Below are 22,679 nucleotides of genomic sequence, written 5' to 3' on the forward strand. Positions count from 1 at the left end.
AAGAGCAGAGACAGCTTCCTGAAGCGGGTGAAGGAGAACGACCAGAAGAAAAAGGAAGCCAAAGAGAAGGGCACCTGGGTTCAGCTGAAGCGCCAGCCTGTTCCACCCAGAGAAGCACACTTTGTGAGGACTAACGGGAAGGAGCCCGAGCTGCTAGAGCCCATTCCCTATGAATTCATGGCCTGATGTACAAAAAAAATAAATAAATAAAAAAATAAAAGACCTGGACCGTAAAAAAAAAAAAAAGAAAAAAAAAAAGAAACAAGATGACAACAGTTACTGAAACGACAACTGTTCAAAACCATCATCATGTCTGTCCCCAGACATCTCCAAAAAGGGAGTTACCAGTGCAAACATGTCCAAGTTAGTTCAAGAACCACACCACAGGCACCCAGTCTTGACAATTCCACAGAAATATTCAAGCACTCTTGAATATCCCTTACTCTAGGCTCACGAAGTATGTTTCCGGTTGTAATAATTCCACCAACATCCTACAGGTAAAATATTAAGATCAAGAATGAAATCAAATCCCACACCCAGGTTGCAGGTCTAGCTTCAGGTACAGTTCTGGCTCTAGATCAGTCACAAAAATGATCCATAAAATGATTCCATAAAAACATCAATGTAGAGCCTGTGCACCGATGATGTGTCGTGCCCTCGAGTCTGCAAGGAACCAGTGTCTTTTATGTGATGTTTGCAAAAATAAGTGTAAGGTTTAGAAAAAAAAAAGTGCTATCATGTACTCAATGATAAAAAGTTTTAAAATAACACAATTTTTAAGTAATATCAGAGCTAGTCAGATAATTAGGCTCTAAGATTCAATTGAATAAATCAAAGTTGGAATTGAGGAGCAGGACATGGATGCTGGGAACCAAACCCTATAACCCTGCAAGATCATCAAGCGCTCTTCGCTGCTGAGCCATCTTGCCAGCCCTATGAGTTTGTGAGTTTTTAATGCCTTTTAGACATGACAGGACTGCTCCACTCATGAACTATGGTTGCCTGAGTAAAACCTGCATGCAAGAGATCAAGCCAGTGAACCTTCCAGAGAAAGGGGAGAAGAACTTAATGTCACTCAGATGGGGAACTACCGACAGTTGATAAGTGCTAGGGAGGAAGAGGCCATTTTCTGTAAGGTCGTGGTCCACGATAGGTTTATCATGCTCCTTTGGGGAACCCCACACCCATGCATATGAGAGAAGCACTAATTGGACTGGGGGGGGGGTCGGTAAGGAAAGTTACAGACAGACAGAACATGAGAATGGAAAAGTGGAGAGCAGATCTGGGAAGAGTTGAAAGGGTGTGGTGGGTGAATACAATCAAAATACGGGAAATGCAGTGAGGGACCCTGTCTAAAAAACAAAAGAGCAAAGTGCCAGAGGAGGACATTCAGCTTCCTGCTATGGCCCCTAAACACACAGAGATATACATGGCTATATACACAACTTATACACACACACAGAGACACATAAACATCATACACACAGACAGACACAAAAATAAAACACACACAAAATCAAGAGAAGGACTAACTGGGAAAAGGGGGAAGACCAGGAGAGGGCAGCATAAGAGAAAGAAATGAGGGTTTGGGGGATGCATGTTACATTGCACAAGTAAGAAAATGTCTGATTTTTTAAAAAAAATATTTCTTTAAAAGAATAGGTTCCTAAATCAATAATTGTATCCACTGGGGAAATTATATTAAAAGAGCAAGAAAGACATTTGGTTTGGGGATATAAACATGTATAAAGACATTAAAGGGCATTTTAAATGCACATATTTAGTAACTTTATCACAATTATTTTAAAACTATTTAAGATCTGCCACTCCTAATCACTATGTTTGGTGAATACTGTGTTCTTGGGGTCATCTGCAGCTATTCAATCACTACGTTGGAAACAGAATATAAAAAGGTTGTTACTACACACTCTTCCAGACTCCCTGTGCAGTGATATCTCTGCAGATGAAAACTGACCCGCAGCAGAATCTACACAAGGAAATCAGCAAAGACTATAAAACTGGACTAGACTTAACATATTACTGAAGGCTTAAACTTAAAAAACTGCTGGGCGATATGTTTAAAATGCATGTTAAGATTATTGGGTGAATAATCTTAACATGCATTTGACCGCGAGGGGTGCACCCACACACTGAGACAATGGGGATGTTCTATCGGGAACTCACCTAGGCCAGCTGGCCTGGGTCTGAAAAAGCCTGGGATAAAACCGGACTCGCTGAACATAGCGGACAATGAGGACTACTGAGAAGTCAAGAACAATGGCAATGGGTTTTGATCCTACTGCACATACTGGCTTTGTGGGAGCCTAGGCAGTTTGGATGCTCACCTTACTAGACCTGGATGGAGGTGGGTGGTCCTTGGACTTCCCACAGGGCAGGGAACCCTGATTGCTCTTTGGGCTGACGAGGGAGGGGGACNGGCGGGGAAGAGACAGAAACATTTAATAAATAAATTAATTAAAAAAATTTTAAAAAATGCATGTTAAACATACAAATGTATATTCTCCAGAGACATGCCATCATGCATATGACAAAAGCCTTGGGGGGGTGTCTTCTTTCATTACTTAAAAGCAGTTGTTCTGCACAAGATACTGTTCATATATATAACACTGAAGCATAAGCAAAATCCTGTGTATCTTTGTTGTTATGCTCTGTCACATCTGTTAAAATAGATTTGGGCATGGCATGGTGACATAAACCTTTAATCCCAGCAGTCAGGAAGCAGGAAGGCAAAGTGGAGGATCTCTGTGAGCTCTAGGCCAGCCCAGTCTACAAAGCAAGTTACAAAGTAACCGGGACTACATAGAGAGCCCCTATCTCAAAATGCTAACAACAATCAAATTCACTGAAGGAAAATAAGAAAAATATGTGAACAGTTATTTTATTAGAGATGTACAAACAGCAATTAAGCACACAAAACAACTGTTTTATTTCAGAATACTTAAGGAAATGCCATGAAATACACAGTGAAATGTCACAGTATACTTAGTGAAATACACTCATGATGTATAGGACAGTCTTAGAGGGTTAGCGTTGTGGCGTGCATGCCAGGATGGAAAGGGGCAGCCACTTTCACATACCGCTGGCGAGAATGCAGAAAGGAGTTAACAAATCAGAGCTGGGATTTCGTAAATGCTTCTTAAAATATTCATTCACCCCTCTGGTGTCACAAGTGAAGTTATTAACACAAAGTGATTGTATGCATAGCCATATAAAACCTGAAATACTCACAGCAGTCTTATTTGTAGTATGCGAAATCTGTAAAGAAAATTTTCTACATAAATTAACAGATAAGCCAACAGCTGATCTACACAAAATGTTACTCAGCAACAATCACAATGTTTCATATAAGAATCATTGTTGAATCTTGAAGTAATTATACAACATATCTACACACACACAAGCACACATGTCACGATGACAATAACTGAAAATTCCAAACAACGTAAACTAATCCACTGTGTGTGTGTGTGTGTGTGTGTGTGTGTGTGTATGTGTATAAGCTAAGAACATTAGATGTTCTTCTGGAGAACCTGGGTTCAGTTTCCAGCATCCACATGGTGGCCCACAGCCATCTGTACTGCCAGCCCCCAGAGAGCCTACTTCCCCTCTGGCCTCCACAGGTAGTAAGCATGTACATGGTACACAGACATACATGCAGGAAAACACACACACATACACACACACACACATAAAATAAAGTTTAAATTAAAAACAAAATCATTGGTTGTCAGGAGAGGTAGGAAATGTAAGATAATAAATGGGCATGTCATAAACAGACAACAAAGAATGTGTTTTCATAACTATAATGATTTCCAAACTTTCCCAATCGGGGTTTTGTTTTTTTGAGCTAGGGCCATGCTGTGTTGTGCTCACTGAGCCACAAACTCCTGAGCCCATGCAATCCTCATTCCTCAGTTTTTTTAGAAACCGGAACTGCAAGCACACGCCGCGGTGCCATGCCATGTACTTTGCTGAGTGCCACTTATACAAATGACACATAAATAAAGCTATAAAAAGTAACCTGAAAAAATATACTTAGATGTCCCACTGTTCCCAAATGTTCATCACAACCTAATATGGATTCCACCATCTCGGAACCCGAGAGGCACAGTCCACTGGCAGTCCACCTTGGGAAATAATAAAAGTTACTGGCTCTTGAATCACAAATAGGTCAGAATTATACCCCATGCCACAAAAGCATCTTTCCCCTCTTGTACTCCTGCCTGTACAGCTTCAGCCCAAATTAAAGAAAAGAATACAGGAATCCACAAAAAATGTCTCACTAATTTCTCTGACAAAAACCACAGTCCCAGGAAATAGTCATAGAGATCTAGAGGATTGTTCTCACACAAGTCACTGGAACATCTACAGATGAATCTTTATCAGAAGCTTGTTCCAGCGCCAGAGACATGGCTCAGAAGGTAAAAGCACTTACCCAAAGCCCGATGACCTGAACTCAATCCCTGGAGCCCACATGGTAGGACAGAATCATGTTGCAAAGCTGCCGTCTGACCTCCACACATGTGCCATGTACATGCGCACCAACACACATACATGTCCAATAGGGGAAATGTGAGATTATTTCCGTATCTGTTAACTCAGTTCCTGTCCCAATCACAAACTGCTCCTGCCTACTAGTCAACACACTATACATAGCAAATGGCTCCAGTACAAGGCCTGCAAAGAAATTACCCTCAACAAGGCCAGGAATTGTGTGACATCCCAGCAAAAAAAGAGAGTTTAATTGTTGACGTGCTTTAAAAGTGCCTGGTATTGTCGGAATTCTCCTCTTCATCAGGACTTCTTACCTCACTAAAATCACAGCACCTTCCGTAAGCCAAGAACAAAAAAATCCACCATTTTACCTGCTCTCATGGCTGAGAGCAGGAGCAGCCACAAAATCAGACCATTGCTCTACACAGCTGCTTCTGGCAGGTGTATCATACCCTTTGAAACACAGAAAGTGAGGATCTCTATGGAACTGGCCCACCTCTCCGTGCTGACATCATGGGTCAGTTGAAAAGTCATGCCACAGAATGATGAGAACCCTCAAGATTCAAGATGCATAAACAAACTATCTATTCAAAAAGATAAGTCAGAGATTATGAGCAGCAAGCATTTCCCAAGTTGGCCAATTCAAACCTGGAAATATTCATAGCGAGCACAGTATGAAAACAAACTTCCCCTGAAAAAGTTCCTTAGCAAAGCTGAAAACACAACTCAGACCATACCTTCCAAATAAGATTCCTGCCCTGCAAGGAAATAAGGGGTTTCCAAGGCTAAGGCCAGAGCAGAGTACAGAAGTTTGCATCTCTGAGCACACAGGAAGGATACCCACCCTCACCGTGTCAATCTTCCAGGTTGCAATGTGACAGGGTTTCTACTGCAGACACTGCCAATGGCATAAGTCAGGATATGGCCCTGGGCAGACTAGAAACTGGAATGAAGCTCCTCAAAGTTTTCCCCCTTTGAAGCCCACATGAATTATCTTTAAACTCAGAAGGCTGCTCGACTCCCCCGGTGTTACTACACCAACTCACTAAGCAGCACATTTCCTACACGATAAAGAAGTTTCTCAGGTGTGAACCCTCTGGTGTCGAACAAGATTAGACCTACGGCTAAAGGATTTCTCACAGTCACTGCATTCATAAGGCCTTTCTCCAGTGTGAACCCTTTGGTGCTGAATGAGGTCTGACTTGTGGGTGAAGAGTTTGCCACATTTGCTACACTCATAAGGCTTTTCTCCACTGTGGCTTCTCTGGTGTTGAACTAGGCTAGCACTTTGGCTAAAGGACTTCCCACATTCACTACACTCATAAGGATTCTCTCCAGTGTGCAGTCGCTGGTGCTGAATGAGGCTAGCACTCTGACTGAAGGCTTTCCCACACTCGACACACTCATAAGGCTTCTCTCCAGTGTGAACTCTCCGGTGCTGAATGAGGCTAGAGCACTGCCTAAACGACTTCCCACACTCTTCACACTCATAAGGCCTTGTGCCAGTATGAATTCTCTGGTGTTGGATGAGGTCAGACTTCCGGGTGAAGGATGTGCCACATTCCCCACACTTATAAGGCCTTTCTCCAGTGTGAACTCTTTGGTGCTGGATGAGGATGAACTTGCGACTGAAGGATTTCTCACAGTCACCGCACTTGTAAGGCCGGTCCCCAGTATGAACTCTCCGGTGGCGAATGAGGTTGGAGAACTGCCTAAAGAGCTTGCCACACTCGCTACACTCATAAGGCCTTTCCCCACTGTGAATTCGCTCGTGCTGAATGAGTTCGGCTTTGGAGCTAAAGGCTTTCCCACAGTCGCTGCACTGATGAGGCATTTCTCCCGTGTGGACTCTCCTATGTCTAATGAGATTGAAAATCTGTCTAAAGGATTTCCCACACTCGCAGCACTCATACGGTCTTTCTCCAGTATGAATTCGGTGGTGTCTAAAGAGGCTAGAGTTTTGTCTGAAGGATTTCCCGCACTGATCACACTGATAAGGCCTCTCTCCGGTGTGGATTCTCTGGTGTTCGGTGAGGTTAGATTTATAGGTGAAGGATTTCCTACATTCCACACACTCATAATGCACTCTATTAATGTGGTGTCTCTGATGATAAACGAGTTCGGATTTGTAGATAAAGGCTTTTCCACATTCAGTGCATTTATATGGTCTTTCTTGAGGACACATTCTATCATGTGCAATGAGGTGACACTTTTTGCTAAAAGATTTTTCATGCTGACTATGCTCATATGTCCTTTGTCCCGTGTGACTGTCCTGGTGCTGAGCTAGTTTGTACTTGCAGAAGGCCTTCTCATACTTGCTACCCGCACGAGGCCCCTTTTCAGGCGACACACTGTGACACTGAACAAGAGTATGTTTGTGCCCTGAACCTTTTTGGCATTCACTGTACTTCAGTTTTTCTCCACTCAGAAGTGCTTCCCCACCCCTGCCGCTACTGTGAGGCTGCTCACTACTACAGGCGGCCTGCTGCTGAAGACAGCCTGTGGAGGCAAGAATCTTCTCCCCATCCTCCCCAAAGATGGATGGCTTCGTCAGCACATGGGGTCTGCAACTTGGCATAAATGAAGCCCTGTTAGCATCCCGTTCGGAGTGCTTTTCTCCACTGTCACTCTTCCGGTGTTGGTTAATGCCTTCATTCAAACCGGAGCTTTGCATGCCTGTTCTGCCCAAGTACAATGTCTGCACAGAGGGTGCGCTTCGGAATTCATTCCGGTGCGAAATGCCTTCCAAAGCTGGAACAGGAGTCTCAAAGTGCTGAGTCTCCTGAGTGGAGGGACTTGGCTTAGACATCACCCCTTCTATAGGCTCATCCTGCTCAGAGCTTACCTCTTCACTCCCCATTCCAGAACAGGTCCCTGGAATCAAAGAAACAAATGTTGAAATGCTAATGAAACGGCACTGACAGCAGGGGAGAGGACAAGCCCATTATGAAGGTGAGTCAGACACAGAAAACAATGGTACAGCTAAACTCAGGTTACATCTGCACACTAAGCACTGGGGAATCTCAGGCAAGATAGTGAGGGCTTGTAAGTTTGAGGCTAGCCCGTGCTACATAACCAAGAGCTTATCAACAAAATATAAAAATAAAGAAATAAAGGGGAAAGAAACAATGAAACCTGGACTAGTCTAAGAACAAAAGAGCCGTAGACAAACGTAGGGAGCTATTTCAAATACTGACAGGCTACTTCACCCTAGACAGAGGACACAGGACAGGATGCAGGAAGGGAGAAGCACAAGCTGCAAGCAGTTCCTCAGCTAACAGCCTTCAGCGGGACCTTTCCTACTGGGGATGTGGCTACACTGAGCAAAAGTCCTCAAATAAAAGCAAATAGCTAGAGATCAAGGGCTGATTAAGACTGTGTTAAAGCAAACAGCCAGTGGTCAAAACTAAGACTGTAACAGCATAAAGGAACCCAAGAGCCAGAAGCCACAGGTAAAATTACAAGTTGGTAAAGTATTAAACACGGAGAAGTAAAAGCAGAAGTAAGGCATGATGGGTGAGTCCTTTACTAAAACACTGTGGGACACTCTCCTGCTTCCTGGAACGATGGAAACATGCCTTTCCTGGGTGCCTATTACCAGGTCAGGTCTCCTCTAAGACAATCTTGTCATGTCAACCATATGAGGCAACCAAGACTCTCCCCACCCTGCAGCCCTAACCACACAGGACATGACAATTACAAATATTAAAAAAGAAGAAAAGAAAAGGCAAGTTAGTGACCAGTAGTAATTCACAGCAACTTAACATAAAATAGTATATGGGAGGAAAACAGAACCAAACTCCTAAGGGTTCGTCAAGAATAGCCCACGGTTCATTTAAAAATAAATTTCTCACTAGGAATTTCTCACTAGGAAGCTATAAAGATATGACAACTAAGCCTGGTGTATGCCTTTAATTCCAGTACTTGAGAGGCAGGGGCAGGCGGATCTCTATGAGGAGTTTAGGGCCAGACTGGTCTACATAGTGCATTCCAGTCTATCCAGGGTTATACAGAGATCGTTTCAAAAGAAAAGAAAAAGAGACAAAGACACAGAGAAAGGAAGAAAGAGAAAGAGAGAAAAGAGAGAGACAGAGAGAGAAAGAAAGGAAGGAAGGAAGGAAGGAAGGAAGGAAGGAAGGAAGGAAGGAAGGAAGGAAGGAAGGAAAGAAAGATGACAACTATAGGAATTAGGCAGGAACCAAGGCATGGGGCACTACAGATGTGGACAGTCACCCTAACAGGGAGACATTTTGAGACTTGTTATGACTCCAGAGATTGCAGTCACTCTCTGGTAAAAAGTAAAGGTAGAAATCATTTAGGACACTGGGAGGGATGCAAGGACCTTACCCAGAGATGCCACAAGTGCAAGGTTCTCCAGCATCACACTGCAGTACAGGAACCTCTGGGCCTTATCAAGAAGCACCCATTCTTCCTGGGAGAAGTGAATGGCAACATCCTCAAAGGTCAGACCCTATTGCAACACAAACAATTCATCATATGATCAGCTTCCCTTCCAAACTCCAAGCACACCTGTTGACCCAACACACATCGTTTGCTTACTGTATTTTCCATCTCATATCAGAGGAGACACTCAGCCCAATGTCCACTCTCTGCTCAATGATACTGTGCCCTTCCACAGAAATGGCGGAGATATAAACACAGCTGAAATCTAAACTCTAGGCCTAGGATGAAGGCCACTACCCCCTCTTGTCAATGCTGTGGCTGTCACAGGTACTGGTTAGGGAGAAAAATGGTCATAGAAAAAATAGGCTAACTTGAATTTTGTCTTGTCAGACAACATCCCTGAGGAGCCTAAAAATCCTCCAGACACAAGGAAATGGGCTCCCCCTTTATCCTATGGCTCCTTACTGCTCCTGGGGCAATCAGTTCGTACTACATTTGTACATAGCACTCTATGAGTATACGCACATGTGTGTGTTTGTGTGTGTGTGTATACGTGCACATATGCATACAAGCATACATTCATTTGTGGAGGCAAGAGGTCAATGCTGAGTGTCACATTCAATTATTCTCTATTTTTTAAGACAAGCCTTCTCACTGAACCTGGAACCCACTGTTCAACCAGACAGGCTAGCCAGTGAACTCCAGAGATCTGCCTGTTTCTGTTTCCCACCCTCAACCCCACCCCACACGCACTTTATGTGGGTGCTGGCAATCTGAATTCAGGTCCTTGTGCATTAAAAGCAAGCACCTTACCCACTGAGTCATCTCCCCAGTCCCATACCCAGCACTCTAAATCATGTATTTTTTTTTTGTATGACTATATTCCCACAGCTACAATCTTAAAAGACCACACAGCCCTGCATGATAGGAAAAAAAAAAATGTTACGATCCCTTTTCTTGTGAAGACGCCAAGGTAATGCACACCCCTCACCCAATCCTATCTTGCCATGAGTATATACCACGCCTGAGCACCACTTACTCCCAGTCCCAGTGTTTCTCAGACTCAGTGATCACTGACCACCATGCACAGCACCAATAGTAGAAGGACAATAAGCACAGCCTAACTCTGGCCCTGATATGTGGAGCTGAATGCTTTATTTCCATAGAATTGGCCTGTAGTCCTCCACATCCTTCATCCTATATACAACCAAATAAAGATCTGCACCTTCATTCCTATGCCCTCAATGTGAGGGCTTTGAGGTTACCAGTTTCTATTTCCATCCCAAGTGCATAGGATTCTGTTCCACATCTCTCTCTATTCTTGCTGACATCCAACCACTGCTACGCTGAGAGCAGTTCCTTGGCCTACCCACTGGTTCCTCAGTATGTGGGGTCCAGAGAGTCCTTGGGAAATTCAAAGAGGGTCCAACATCCCCCTCTTCCAAACCTCTCACAGATGCCACTCCAAAGCAGCCCCAACCCTGTTATGATGGGATCCTACCTTATTCTATTTCTTGGTTCAAACTTACCCACCAACCATCATTCATAGAAGCCAGGTATGTTGACTCGTGCCTATAATTCCAGCCCTTGGGAGGCTGGGGCAGGAATACTGCCAGCTTGGGCTACATAGTGACATGGTAGGCCTCTTTCACCCCAAGTACATACAAACAGTAAAAACTGCTGAAGGAACCAGACCAGCTGTGATGCCTGGAAGAGACACTACAACCTGCCATGCTACCTGCAAGTTGTACAGTGTACTCCAGGGATCCTTCCATAAGCCATTAACCCATGCTGGGGTGGGCTTCTGTTGACACAGCTTAACTCTGAATCATTTCTACTCCTGAAAGGAACCCCTGACCCATGTTCCAGTATGTGCCTCAGCCTGAAGCGGGGATTGAAGTAGTTGAGGCAAGTGCAGATCTCCTTTCTCCTTGGGAGAAGCAACCTTCTACAGCTCCGTTCATGCTGCCAGCGTTTCATACACCCCTCAGCCTATACACAAAACTGTGTTGCACACCTAACATGTTCAAGACCGCAAGGCCCAGGGCTATACAGTGAGAGAACAGTCCAAGGACACGGTTAATCTAAAAACTGTATAGGTTAGGAGGAGGGTAATGGCAGGTTCTGCTTACCGGGCCTGACCCCATCACTGTCTCTGAAGTCAAGAGAATCTGAAAAAGAGAAGGAGACTCAGACTCTGGCAGCCACAGGCAGGTTCCACAGACTCCAGTGACTCGGTGCCCACCCTGGGGCTAGGTGGCCTAGGATGTCTGCCTAGGATGACTGCGGAGTGTCTCAGCTGTGAGATGTGACACCTGTGGCAAGCACCCTGTTCTTTCCTGCCTATCATGTCTCTTCCTGTTTGTTTTTCCTCTGAGTAACTTCTGGAAAGTATTTCCAGAACATGGTCTATTTCTGGACATGGTCACTGTTCACAATTCTCACTGGTTCCAGTGTCCTAAGAATTAAAATCAAATCCCTCTGGTGCACCGAGGCCTCACAGCTCTTTGAGTAGACGCTATGACTCTGTATTTCCTAGGCCCAGCCGCCCTTCCAGGCCTTTGCACACTGCGACGGTCACAAACCCCAGCACACGGATGTTATGAATGGGGCTCCCCGCTCCCACCCACAAGCATCTTCTGCACGGGACTCCAGCTATGTATTGCAGGGCCATGATGGGGCCCTCTCTCCGGGCTCTAGCACTAGGGTGATACCCGCAGGACGCAGCACTTACCTGTGCCGGGTCCCTGTATGCGGCCGCGGCCATTGGACTGACTCTGCAGCGGGAGCAAGGAGCGGGTCGCCCAGGTCTGTTCCCCAGGCCCGGCGCGGGTCACGTGGGCGGAGTCGCTGGGCCTCAGCCAGGCCTCTGTACCGCAATGCAGCTCGCTGCGCTCCGCCTGCGAGAAGGCTCACCTCGGCCCGGAGCCTACAGCTAGGTAAACAAACCCCAGAAACGCCAAAACCATGGCTAAGAGGAGAACCACGCCGGAAGTCCAGCTCCAGGAACAAACCACTCGCGCGCGCGCGTACACACCACTCAGACTCAGAAACACAGATACACACACACACACACACACACACACACAAAAGTAAAAATAATGCCAAGTTTTCATTGGCTCAGCTCACTCCCCAACATCTCGTGTGCTTATTGCATTCCGGGAAATGTAGTTTCCACAGCTTCCCAGGCAGGTATCCCATCCCCCATCTTGACCCCTGTAGACTTAGTTTAAAAGAAAGGGGGCGTGCTGCTGGGACTACAGCTTCCAGGGGAGAGAGAGATGCTTAAATGAAGCTGTTCCCGGATTTCTGGGATCTGTTGTATGGCTCATCATCTCTATGTTTGGTAACTTATTTCAGAAACCACGAAGTTCATTGACATCAAGAGGCTAAAAAGGAAACAGATTCAAATGGACATATTCCATATACTCAGAGACACCAAGATGAGCTCTTATAAGGTCAACGCATCCGTGATAGGATAGGACTTCATGGTGATTCAGATATTTATGGCACACCCATACACCTATAAGAACCCTTCACCAGTACTCTGGAAGGAAATTCAGTAAGTTTATTGTTATCACACACAGACAGACAGACAGACAGACACACACACACACACACACCATAAATGTGCGTGCACGTATGTATGTGTGTATACACACACACACACACACTATTGGCTAGACTATAATGAACATTTTCTTATTGCTGTCCAGCTGTTTTCAATCAAAAGCATTAGTGACAAAATTTGTAACTCTCTGTATGTTCAGTAATGACAAGACAAGAAGAAAAACGAACAATGTCAATTGGGTAGAAAATATGGAATATAAAGAGGGATGTTTAGCCTACCCTAGAGCAGAAATTGAGGAGACATCTTTGCGTCTTGTTTTCTCAGAAAGAGGCTCTCCTGCCCATTTTCTAGTGATTGTATTCAGTGCATAAGTTCATATTGATCTTTTTCACTTAATATTTTTTGCTCAACATCCAAAGAAACCGTTGCCTTAAGAATTTACATGCTTCTTAGGTGGATATATTTATTCTCCTGGAAAGACACAAACAAAACCCTGCCCCAACCCTAACATTGGGTGAGTTTCCGTTTTGGCAGCTTATATCTGATAAAATAAAGGCATTTGTTAGTCTTATAAGTTAGTTTAGATTGATGGCCATGAGGTTACATTTACGCAATTTGAGTGTTACTTTAAAAAAAATACAACATGATAATTGTTAAAATATTTGTTTTTGGGACCTGGAGAGGTAATTCAACAGTTAAGGGCACTTGCTGTTCTGGCAGAGAACTGGATTCAATTTCCAGCACCCAAATGACAGTTTACACCCATCCGTCACTGCAGTTCCAGGGGAGCCTACACCTTCTCTGGTCTCCTCAGGCACCTGCACACACATGGTACACATTCATACATATATGCTGGCAAATACTCTTTTTGCAGATTTATTTTTTTTACCTCTTTTAAGTTGTTATTTATTGGTTAATGTTATTGGTTTTTTAATTGATTTTTATTGAACTCTACATTTTTCCCTGCTCCCTTCCCTGCCTCTCCCCTCCCCTTCAACCCTCTCCTATGGTCCCCATGCTCCCAATTAACTCAGGAGATCTTGTCTTTTTCTACTTCCCAAGTAGATTAGATCCATGTATGTCTGTCTTGGGGTCCTCATTGTCTGAGCTCTCTGAGATTGTGATTTGTAGGCCGGTTTTCTTTGCTTTATGTTTAAAAACAACTTATGAATGAGTACATATGATAATTTTCTTTCTGGATCTGAGTTACCTCACTCAATATGATGTTTTCTAGCTCCATCAATTTCCCTGCAAATTTCAAGATGTCGTTATTTTTTTCTGCTGTATAGTACACCATTGTGTAAAAGTACCACATTTTCCTTACCCATTCTTTGGATTCTCAAGGGACATTTAGGCTGCTTCCAGGTTCTGGTTATGGCAAACAATGCTACTATGAACATAGTTGAGCACATGTCCTTGTGGTATGTTTGAGCATCCTTTGGGTATATACGCAAAAGTGGTATTTCTGGGTCTTGAGGAAGGTTGTTTCCTAATTTTCTGAGAAATTGCCACACTGACATCCAAAGGGGTTATACCAGCCTGCACTCCCACCAGCAATGCAGGAGTGTTCCCTTTACCTTATAACCTCTCCAGCATAGGTTGTCATCAGTGTTTTTGATCTTGGTCATTCTTAGCAATGTAAGATGGAATCTCAGAGTTGTTTTGATTTGCATTTCTCTGATGGCTAAGGATGTTGAGCATTTTCTTAAGTATCTTTAAGCCATTTTAGATTCCTCTGTTGAGAGTTCTCTGTTTAGGTCTGTACTTCCCCTTTGTTATTGGATTATTTGTTCTTTTGATGACCAATTTCTTGATTTCTTTGTATATTTTGGAGATTAGACCTCCGTCTGATGTGAGGTTGGTGAAGATCTTTTCCCACTCTGTAGACTGCCTTTTGTCTTGTTGACCATGTCCCTTGCTTTATAGAAGATTCTGTTTCAAGAGGTCCCATTTATTAATTGTTTCTCTCAGTGTCTGTGCTACTGAGGCTATATTTAGTATGTGATTTTCTGTGCCAATGCGTTCAAGTATACTTCCCACTTTCTCTTCTATAATGTTCAGGGTGGCTGGCTTTATGTTGAGGTCTTTGATCCATTTGGACTGGAGTTTTATGCATGGTGATAGATATGAATCTATTTTCATTTTTCTACATGTTGATATCCAGTTATGCCAGCACCATTTGTTGAATATGCTTTCTTTTTTCTATTTTATATTTTTCCCTTTTTGTCAAATATCAGGTGTTCATAGGTGTGTGGATTAATATCCGGGGCTATTCAGTTCCATTGGTCCTCCTGTCTGTTTCTATGCCAATACTAAGCTGTTTTCAGTACTATGACTCTGTAGTAGAGTTTGAAGTCAGGGATTGTGATACCTCCAGAAGTTTCCTTATTGTACAGGATTGTTCTGGCTATACTAGATTTTTTTACTTTTTCATATGAAGTTGAGTGCTGTTCTTTCGAGATCTGTCAAGAATTTTTCTGGGATTTTGCTGGAGATTGCATTGAATCTGTAGATTGCTTTTGGTAAGATTGCCATCTTTACCATGTTAATTCTACCTACCCCAAAGCATGGGAGATCTTTCTACTTTCTGATGTCTTCTTCTATTTCTTTCTTCAAAGATTTAAAGTTCTTGTCATACAGGTCTTCCACTTGTTTGATTAGGGTTACTCTGAGACACTTTATTCTATTTGTGGCTATTGTGAAGGGTGGCGTTTCTCTGATTTCTTTCTCAGCCCATTTATCATCCATATAAAGGAGGGCTACTGATTTTTATTTTTAGTTAATCTTGTATCCTGCTACATTACATTATTTATGAGTTGTAGAAGTTCCTTGGTAGAATTTTTGGGGTCACTTATGTAAACTATCATATCACCAGCAAATAGTGAGAGTCTGACTTCTTTTCCAATTTGTATCCCCTTGATCTCCTTTTGTTGTCTTATTGAAGAGCACTTGCTACTCTTTCAGAGGACCAAAGTTTACTTCCCAGCATCAATAACCACTTATAACTCCAGTTCATGGGAATTAATGCACTCTACTAGACTTTGCAGGCACCAGGCATGCTTCTGAGGCACTTTCTTACAGACACACACACACACACACACACACACACACACACACACATTGGTCAAAGAATAATTTGGGGAGTCAGTCTTTTCCTTCCACTGTATGAGTCCCAGGGATCAAACTCAGGTTATAGCCCTTGGCAGCGATGTCTTCACTATCTAAGCCATCTCTCTGGCCATAGTCTTTTCTTGATGAATCTACTTTTCTTGTGTGTTGAACATACAACACACAAAAGAATTTGTGAATGACAGTTCCTCCAATTCACTTCTGATAGTCAAAGCTTCACTTCTTATCCTTTTGGCTAAGACCAAATGTCATACCCAGCAACTCACTCCTACCCACTCATTCTCATCTTCCCCCATCTAGGAATCCATCATATAAATTTTTCATGAGGTAACAATAATCACACAAGAAGTAAAACCCTCAAGTTTGTAGGGATAAGTTCCACCCCTTAGGGGGCGTGTTCGCCTTGGGCTAATGTTTGCCTATAAATTTGGCGAGCGTGCTCCCAGACGCTGCTTCTGCTTTCCTGGTCTCTGCAAGAACGGTGGTTCTGTAAGTCTATTTCCCCATTAAAGCTGTCTGCATTTGTTACAATCTGTCTGCATTCGCTTACGCTGTTACACAAGTTGGCAAGATGCACAGCCAAATGTATTTCCCACATCCCAATCTCAGTGCCTTCATGTACCCCACCAATTCCACCTGGTGTTTTTCAGCCATCTCAGAGGGTGTTTTCCTCTGTAGCCCCCTCCCTTAGCCTGATCTGCCTCCAATAATTCTAATCCCTTTCAGGGATTTGAACACAGAGCAGGTGTTTTTCTGAGGTTTCTAATCTCCATGCAGACACTGTCACTGCACTAAAGAATGAAATGATAATCACCTCCCAGCAGGTTGACCTCACTGTGTGCCAAGCCTTTATGGCAGAGATGAAACACCCTCCTGTGGCATGCTCTGAATGTGACCAAGGTAGCTACTATGACCTAGAAACATACTTGGTAAGTTGTCCCCTTCTTTTCTGATAGTTTGGTTTCTCTGAAAATCTTTAAGACTATAGTATAAATATGCCGTCTTTTTGAGATAGGCTGTAACAAAATTCCTCAGAACTAGCTAGGAGCTATTAGGTTATAATGATGCACTTTGTTCAACCTGCAAGGAGGCTGGCCAGCAGATTTAAAAACCTGTAGTAGCTTGTTGTCCTAGATCTGAGAATTCACTTCTGAGCATTTTCTGTAACATCCACACAGCCATACATTCCCTAATATTTTGCTTTTATTCAGTTATTGAATCCTATGGGATTATGCTAAACTAATTCTGCTTAAACTCAGTGTAAATAATACCTCATTGATAGATTAATGCTGAATTCTCCTATAAGATTAGGCTTGCATCTATATTCTATGTATTTTTTGAGACAGGGTTCTACTATGAAGGTCTGACTGCCCAGGCTAGCCTCAAACTGACAGAGATCTTTTGCATGCTGGGATTGGTGGCTGGTTGATTCTTTATTTTTTTTAGGTTAATTTTATGTTCATGATTTACTCTTGACACAAGTTTTGGCATTATATATGTTTAAGAAAAATGCACGTTGATGTATTTTTTATGCTTTGTGTGAGTGTATTCAGGCATGCACACATTTGTACACCTGAGTGCAGTGTCCACGGAGTCCAGAAGGGACATACAAACATACAAATTCTTGTAGCCGTAATTGCAGGGACTTGGGAACTTAACAAGGTATGTGCTGGGAACTAAACTGGGGTCCTCTGGAAAACTCTGAAGTGTTCTTAAGCTCCAAGCCCCATTTTACATTTTTAATATACATGGTTGTATGTGCATATGTAATATGTAATGTTGTTCATTTGGAGGGCAGGGGACAACTTGTAGCCTTTTGTCTTGTTCTGCTACCACATAGGTCCCATGTGTCAAACTCATGGCATCAGATGCTGCAAGCTACACCATTATATAGTAATTGCTCAGCCGGCTTTTCACGAGCAACTTACCCAGAACCAAGGGATCTGGAAAAGGCTGAACCAAAAGGCAAGGCTTTTCAGCGTTACTACTTTGTGAATGAAGTGGCTGTCCTTTGCTGTAGATTTTTCACTGTAGCTAATTCGCTTTCTGTTACATATGGAGATGATGAGGGCCTGCAACCAATTCAGGATGCCTTGTCCTTTCTCATAGATGGTCTCAAAATTCATCAGCACCATTCCGCCATGCTGCCTCCACCCGCAGCAGCCCAGTTCCTTCCTGGGGGCAGATTAAAGTCTGACATCTGAAGTTACTCAAATTCTGATGAAACAGGGGAAAGCCTTGACTCCTGAGAATCATTTCCTAGCAATGCTAGCAGTGCTCACTCTCCAGGTATTCAGTTTGTTTTCTTGTACCTTAGCTCAGGAGACTTATTGGGGTTATGTCCCAGAAGCCCCTCTTTTTCACCCAGCCACATGGAATTCTGAAGATATAAAGGTTGTTTCTAACAACTCCTTTTTATTAGGGGGCGAATGTCTAGTTTTATACACCCCCGCTCAGCCAAACAATTTGATTTCTAAGGATATTCAGATAGCCTCCCCTTATGCTTTTTTGCCTAAACAACAACAACCCTTATACCAGGATGCCTGCCCTTAAAGCACAGAACTCTCAAAACCAGTCAGCGTAAATATAATGTCTGGTTGTTGAATGTAACTTCTCCTATAAATTGGTATCAACCGCCTGGATTTATTCCAGACCTCACATCACCCCCTAAGAAATTTCCAATTTGTGACTCTACACTTTCAATTCATGCCAGGGATGATGTGATGGCTGTCCTAAATGGACACGCTGCATTGTCCCCAAAACAGGAGTTGTTTTTCCTCCCTATGACAATACCCTGGTAAAGAGACATGATTGGTCTTACAGCTCCCTAGAACCCACTGTAAACCAATGAACAACTTTTGTCTGGGTCAGGCCAATGTATGTGGCCCTGCCCTCTCATTTCCAAAACCTCAGACTCAGTTATATGGGTTGCTATATACCGTGTTAGCCTTCAACTACCTACACAGGCAAACTACAATTCCTTTGATAGTCAGTCCTGTATTATGTCTCCTTTTGCCATCTTATATACAGGACAGACAGGAACTTTAAACATGGTTGCTAATGAATCAGTTTATGACATCTCCGGCAAGGATTGTTATCTAACTAACTGTATTAACTCATCTATAAAGCATTCCTCCTTCTCTGTAGACCATCCCACACACTGCTACCTGTTAAACTTTCCTCGCCCTGGTATGAAGATTCTGTCATATTTGCCTCAGAGCATGGTGCCAATGCTCTTTCAGACCCTAAAAGATTTATTGCTGAGCTTATCCTAGGTATTACTGCTCTTATAGCCATTGTGGGTTCTGTAGCTGTCTTCACCACAGCTCTGATTCAACAAATATATACTGCTAACCATGTTAACACCTTATCTAAGAATGTTTCTATGGCCCTAGTAACTCAGGAAGGAATTGATTATGGGCTAATAGATAGGATATAAGTTTTAGAAGAAACTGTCCTTTATATGGCAATCAGATTCAGAATATTAAGGCACACTTAAAAACATTGTGTCATGCTGATTATAAATGGATTTGTGTTACACCTCTGCTCTTTAATGGATAAGAATGTCCTGGAATCAAGTACCTGAGAGGTGTCTGGAATAATTTCCAGCTAGGTATAAACATAGGCACACTACATTCTCAAGTTAGTGCTATTAATAGCTATTGGCCATTCCAGACCCCAGCCTTCTTCTGCAGAAGGCATAGCCAATTATTTTGTTAACTCAGTCAAAGATTTTGTCAATATTAATCCTTTTTTATTAACTTGGTAATTATAGAATCATTAATTCTTTTATTTTTATTCTTTATTCCAGCCATCATCAAAAAAAATAGGATCAACTATATGCGTTACTCGAGAGAAATTCACACACTTCATTTTTTAAATGAGAAAATGGGAATTACTGCAAGCCACGACATTATACAGTAATTGCTCAGCCACCTTTTCAAGAGCAGCTTATCAGAACCAAGGTATCTGGTAAAGGCTAGAGCAAAAGGCAGGGCTTTTTGGCATTTTTGCTTTGTGAATGAATCGACTGTCCTTTGCTGTAGATTTTTCACTGTAGTTAACTCCCTTTCTGTTACATATTTGGAAATTAATTCCCACAGTTCAGAACTGTTTAGTGAAAACAGTTTCCCACTGCCAGGCCTTCTTCCTCTCTCCTAGGTAAGTGTAGAGATCTGCTTTCCTGCCTGGCTACTGGCCAATCAGCATATATTTAAAATACAAATTACAGGGTACAGACCCTATCCCACAGCATTGGTAACCTGTAGTGTGGAAGGAGCTGCGGGCAGGCCTGCTTTCCGTCCTGCCTGGCTCCTGCATGGTTAGATTTATACCTGAAATAACAATACACAAAGTGTGTTCTTTTAAACACTGCCTGGCCCATTAGTTCCAGTCTCTTATTGGCTAATTTGTATAACTTGCTTAACCCATTTCTAATAATCTGTGTAGCACCATGAGTAGGCTTACCAGGAAGGATTATAGCCTACATCCATCTTGGGCCAGAGCTTCATCGTGTCTGCCTGAATCTGCTGCTTTCTCCCAGCATTCTGTTCTGTCTACTCCGCCTATCTAAGCTGCTGTCCTATCAAAGGCCAAGGCAATTTCTTTATTAACCAATGAAATCAACACAAAACAGAAGACCCTCCCACATTACTGTAGAACTAAGGATAAAGAGGAATGATGCAGATTTAAGGAACAATATAGAACTAAGAGCAGTGTAGAACAAGGAGAACAAGTAACAGGTGGAACTATGAGAAATGATGGATTGAAGAGAGAAGAATAAAGAAACATGGACAGATGGTTTCTGTTGTGAGTAGGTTTCTTGCCCCTCAAATCTTTACCCTCATATCTAGCCCCCCTTTAACTATCCATGGCATCTTTAATTGAACCCTGGAAGGGAGTCATAAAGGCAAAAACTCTTAAGGCTTCCTATAATCACACATGTTAATAACTTTACCCACTGAGCCACATACTTCTAAATGCTAACAAGAAGTAAAATATTTTGTCATAGCCTGGCTCCATGATTTCTTCTCTGCACTGCTTGCTGTCACCCACAAAAGCTATTTTTATAATTTGTGATTCACTTTCACTTTTTGAATATAAAAGGTGAGAGACAAGTCTGTGCAATCGATTATTTCTCTGATTTGTAAACCCTGGTGTTTCCTCAAAGAGAAGCAGCCAACAGGACTTCCTCAGCAGGCCCACAGCTGCACAGAGCTCTTTCAGGACAGTGCCAATCCCCTGGATCTTCCAAAGACTAGAGAGCAGAGCTTCATTCAGGTGGGTAGTTACAAACAATGCTGTTGGAAGTCACTGTGCATCAACAAAAGACCTGTTTAATGCTCATATTCACAACAAAAATTGGCTTTGGTAGAAAAGACATTTCGAGATGTGATAGGAGTAACTCTAGCTGCTGTGCGTGGTTGTGGTATGTTATAACAGAAAGCAGCTGAGAGAAGAAAGGAGCTTATTTTTGTCTATGGCTCCAGGCAGATAATATACCATGAGGAGGAAGGTACGAAAACAGTGAGAGACAGAGGCAGGAAGGGTAAGGAGCTGGATGACTAAAGACTAACAAGAGAAACAACAGTAAGTAGGACCAGGCCATAGCACTCAAGACTCCCTCACTCCGTCCCAGTGATGGACTTCTTCCAGCAAGGCTCCATCTCCTAAAGGACTCATGAAGTCATCAACAGTCACTAACTGGAGAGGAACTGCCCAAACATCGTAAGTCTATGGAGGACATTTCCCATTCAAAGAACCTCAAGTTAAAATCCATCTCCAAATCTCTCTGATTCAAATAATACAAACCTCCAACCCCTCCTATTAGTTTATAGTGACTTAAACTGGGAAATGGTGTTTCTCATTCAGACCACAACTGGAATCCTAGTCAATTTCTTCCTCTTTCATCTGTATAACTTTCCATTGTTCACTGAAGAGGTGGTGAGACCCATGAACTTGATTCTCAATCACTTGGTCATATCAAACACTCTGGTTCTTTTCTCCAAAGGGATTCCTCAGACAGTGGCCACCTTTGGGTTGACATCTTTCCTCGGGGAGGCTGAGTTCAAACTTCTTCTCTATTTGTACAGAGTGGCCAAAGGGGTTTCCCTCAGCACCACCTCCCTCCTCAGTGGCTTTCAGGCCATTAAGCTTCACCCCAATAGTTTGGGGTGGCTGAACCTCAGAACTAGATCCTAAAAATGTATTGGTATGTGCAATTTTCTTTGCTGGATCCTGCACCTTCTGCTAAACATCTCTGTTACCATGATTATTGGTGGACCTAAAAAGAGCAGAAACCTGAGCGTTAAAGGATTACACAGATACTGTTCCTCAACCATGCCTGAGAGATTAACTTTCCTGCTAACAGGAGTGATTCTATCCCTAAGTGATATTATGTGCCTGATCCTCGTGGCCTGGGCCAGTGGCTGCATGGTCCTTGCCCTGCGTAAACACAAGCATCAAGTCCAGCACATCCATAGCCACAGCCACTCCCAAAGGTCTTCCCACGAGGACAGAGTCACATGCACCATCCTGATCCTGGTGACCATGTTTCTGTCCTTTTACTCTCTAGCTTCCATCTCATTATTTTGTATAACCCAGACTGTGAACCCGAACCCTTGGCTGCTGAACACCTCTGTGCTGCTGTCATTGAGCTTCCCAACACTCAGTCCTCTTGTGTTCAATTTTAGCAATATTTGTGTCCCTCATTTCTGCTCTGTCTTTTGGACAAAGAAAGCAAACAAACCAACTGTGGTCTCTGAGGATTGAATTCCTTCTAGGACATGCTAAGTTTAATGCACTTACTTTCTCCCAATATTTATAGGTTTACATGCTTGTTGTCATGCTTGTTAATCTGTAAAATTTTGGGAATCCAGTGTTAAAAAATGACAATTATTGCTTCACAGTTCTTGTTACATTGTCAAAAAAGTGAGCATAGGACCTCTCCCAAGGAACAATGTACGCTGACTACAGATCTTTACCTCTCCATCTATGTCCCAGATCCGGTCCCCCAGTCTCATTCCTGGCTTTCAGCAGAACATCAGTGGAAGAAACCCTA

At 43.0% G+C, this 22,679-nt stretch overlaps 2 protein-coding genes across 3 annotated transcripts; one reads left to right on the plus strand and one right to left on the minus strand.

Annotated features, from left to right (window-relative positions):
• Positions 1 to 2,882: 2,882 nt before the first annotated feature.
• LOC126493807 (zinc finger protein 551-like) lies at positions 2,883 to 11,967 on the minus strand. Of its 2 annotated transcripts, XM_050130923.1 has the most exons (4): positions 11,654 to 11,967; positions 11,052 to 11,090; positions 8,863 to 8,986; positions 2,883 to 7,389 (listed from the first exon to the last, which is right to left on the minus strand). In XM_050130923.1, the coding sequence occupies exons 1-4, from the start codon at positions 11,684 to 11,686 to the stop codon at positions 5,597 to 5,599; spliced, it is 1,989 nt and encodes a 662-aa protein (XP_049986880.1). In that variant the 5' UTR covers positions 11,687 to 11,967; the 3' UTR covers positions 2,883 to 5,596. The 2 variants fall into 2 exon arrangements, with proteins under 2 accessions (XP_049986880.1, XP_049986881.1); XM_050130924.1 differs by lacking the exon at positions 11,052 to 11,090.
• Positions 11,799 to 22,390, plus strand: LOC126493793 (vomeronasal type-1 receptor 1-like). The gene is given in 3 exon segments (XM_050130898.1): positions 11,799 to 11,839; positions 14,462 to 14,491; positions 21,457 to 22,390. Coding segments are annotated over 3 exon segments (1,005 nt in total).
• The last annotated feature ends 289 nt before the right edge of the window (positions 22,391 to 22,679 follow it).

Source organism: Alexandromys fortis, unplaced genomic scaffold, assembly GCF_014885135.2.
Source record: "Alexandromys fortis isolate MF-2015 unplaced genomic scaffold, M_Fortis_MF-2015_v1.1 scaffold_339, whole genome shotgun sequence".
NCBI classification, from domain to species: Eukaryota; Metazoa; Chordata; class Mammalia; order Rodentia; family Cricetidae; genus Alexandromys; species Alexandromys fortis.

What these genes read in the sequence shown, in the direction of transcription:
- LOC126493807 (XM_050130923.1), bottom strand. Translation starts at nt 11,686, where the DNA reads ATGGCCGCGGCCGCATACAGGGACCCGGCACAG. An exon ending in CATACAGGGACCCGGCACAG is followed by an intron (nt 11,091 to 11,653) that starts GTAAGTGCTGCG and finishes TCTCTTTTTCAG; the next exon opens with ATTCTCTTGACTTCAGAGAC. An exon ending in CAGTGATGGGGTCAGGCCCG is followed by an intron (nt 8,987 to 11,051) that starts GTAAGCAGAACC and finishes GTGTTGCAATAG; the next exon opens with GGTCTGACCTTTGAGGATGT.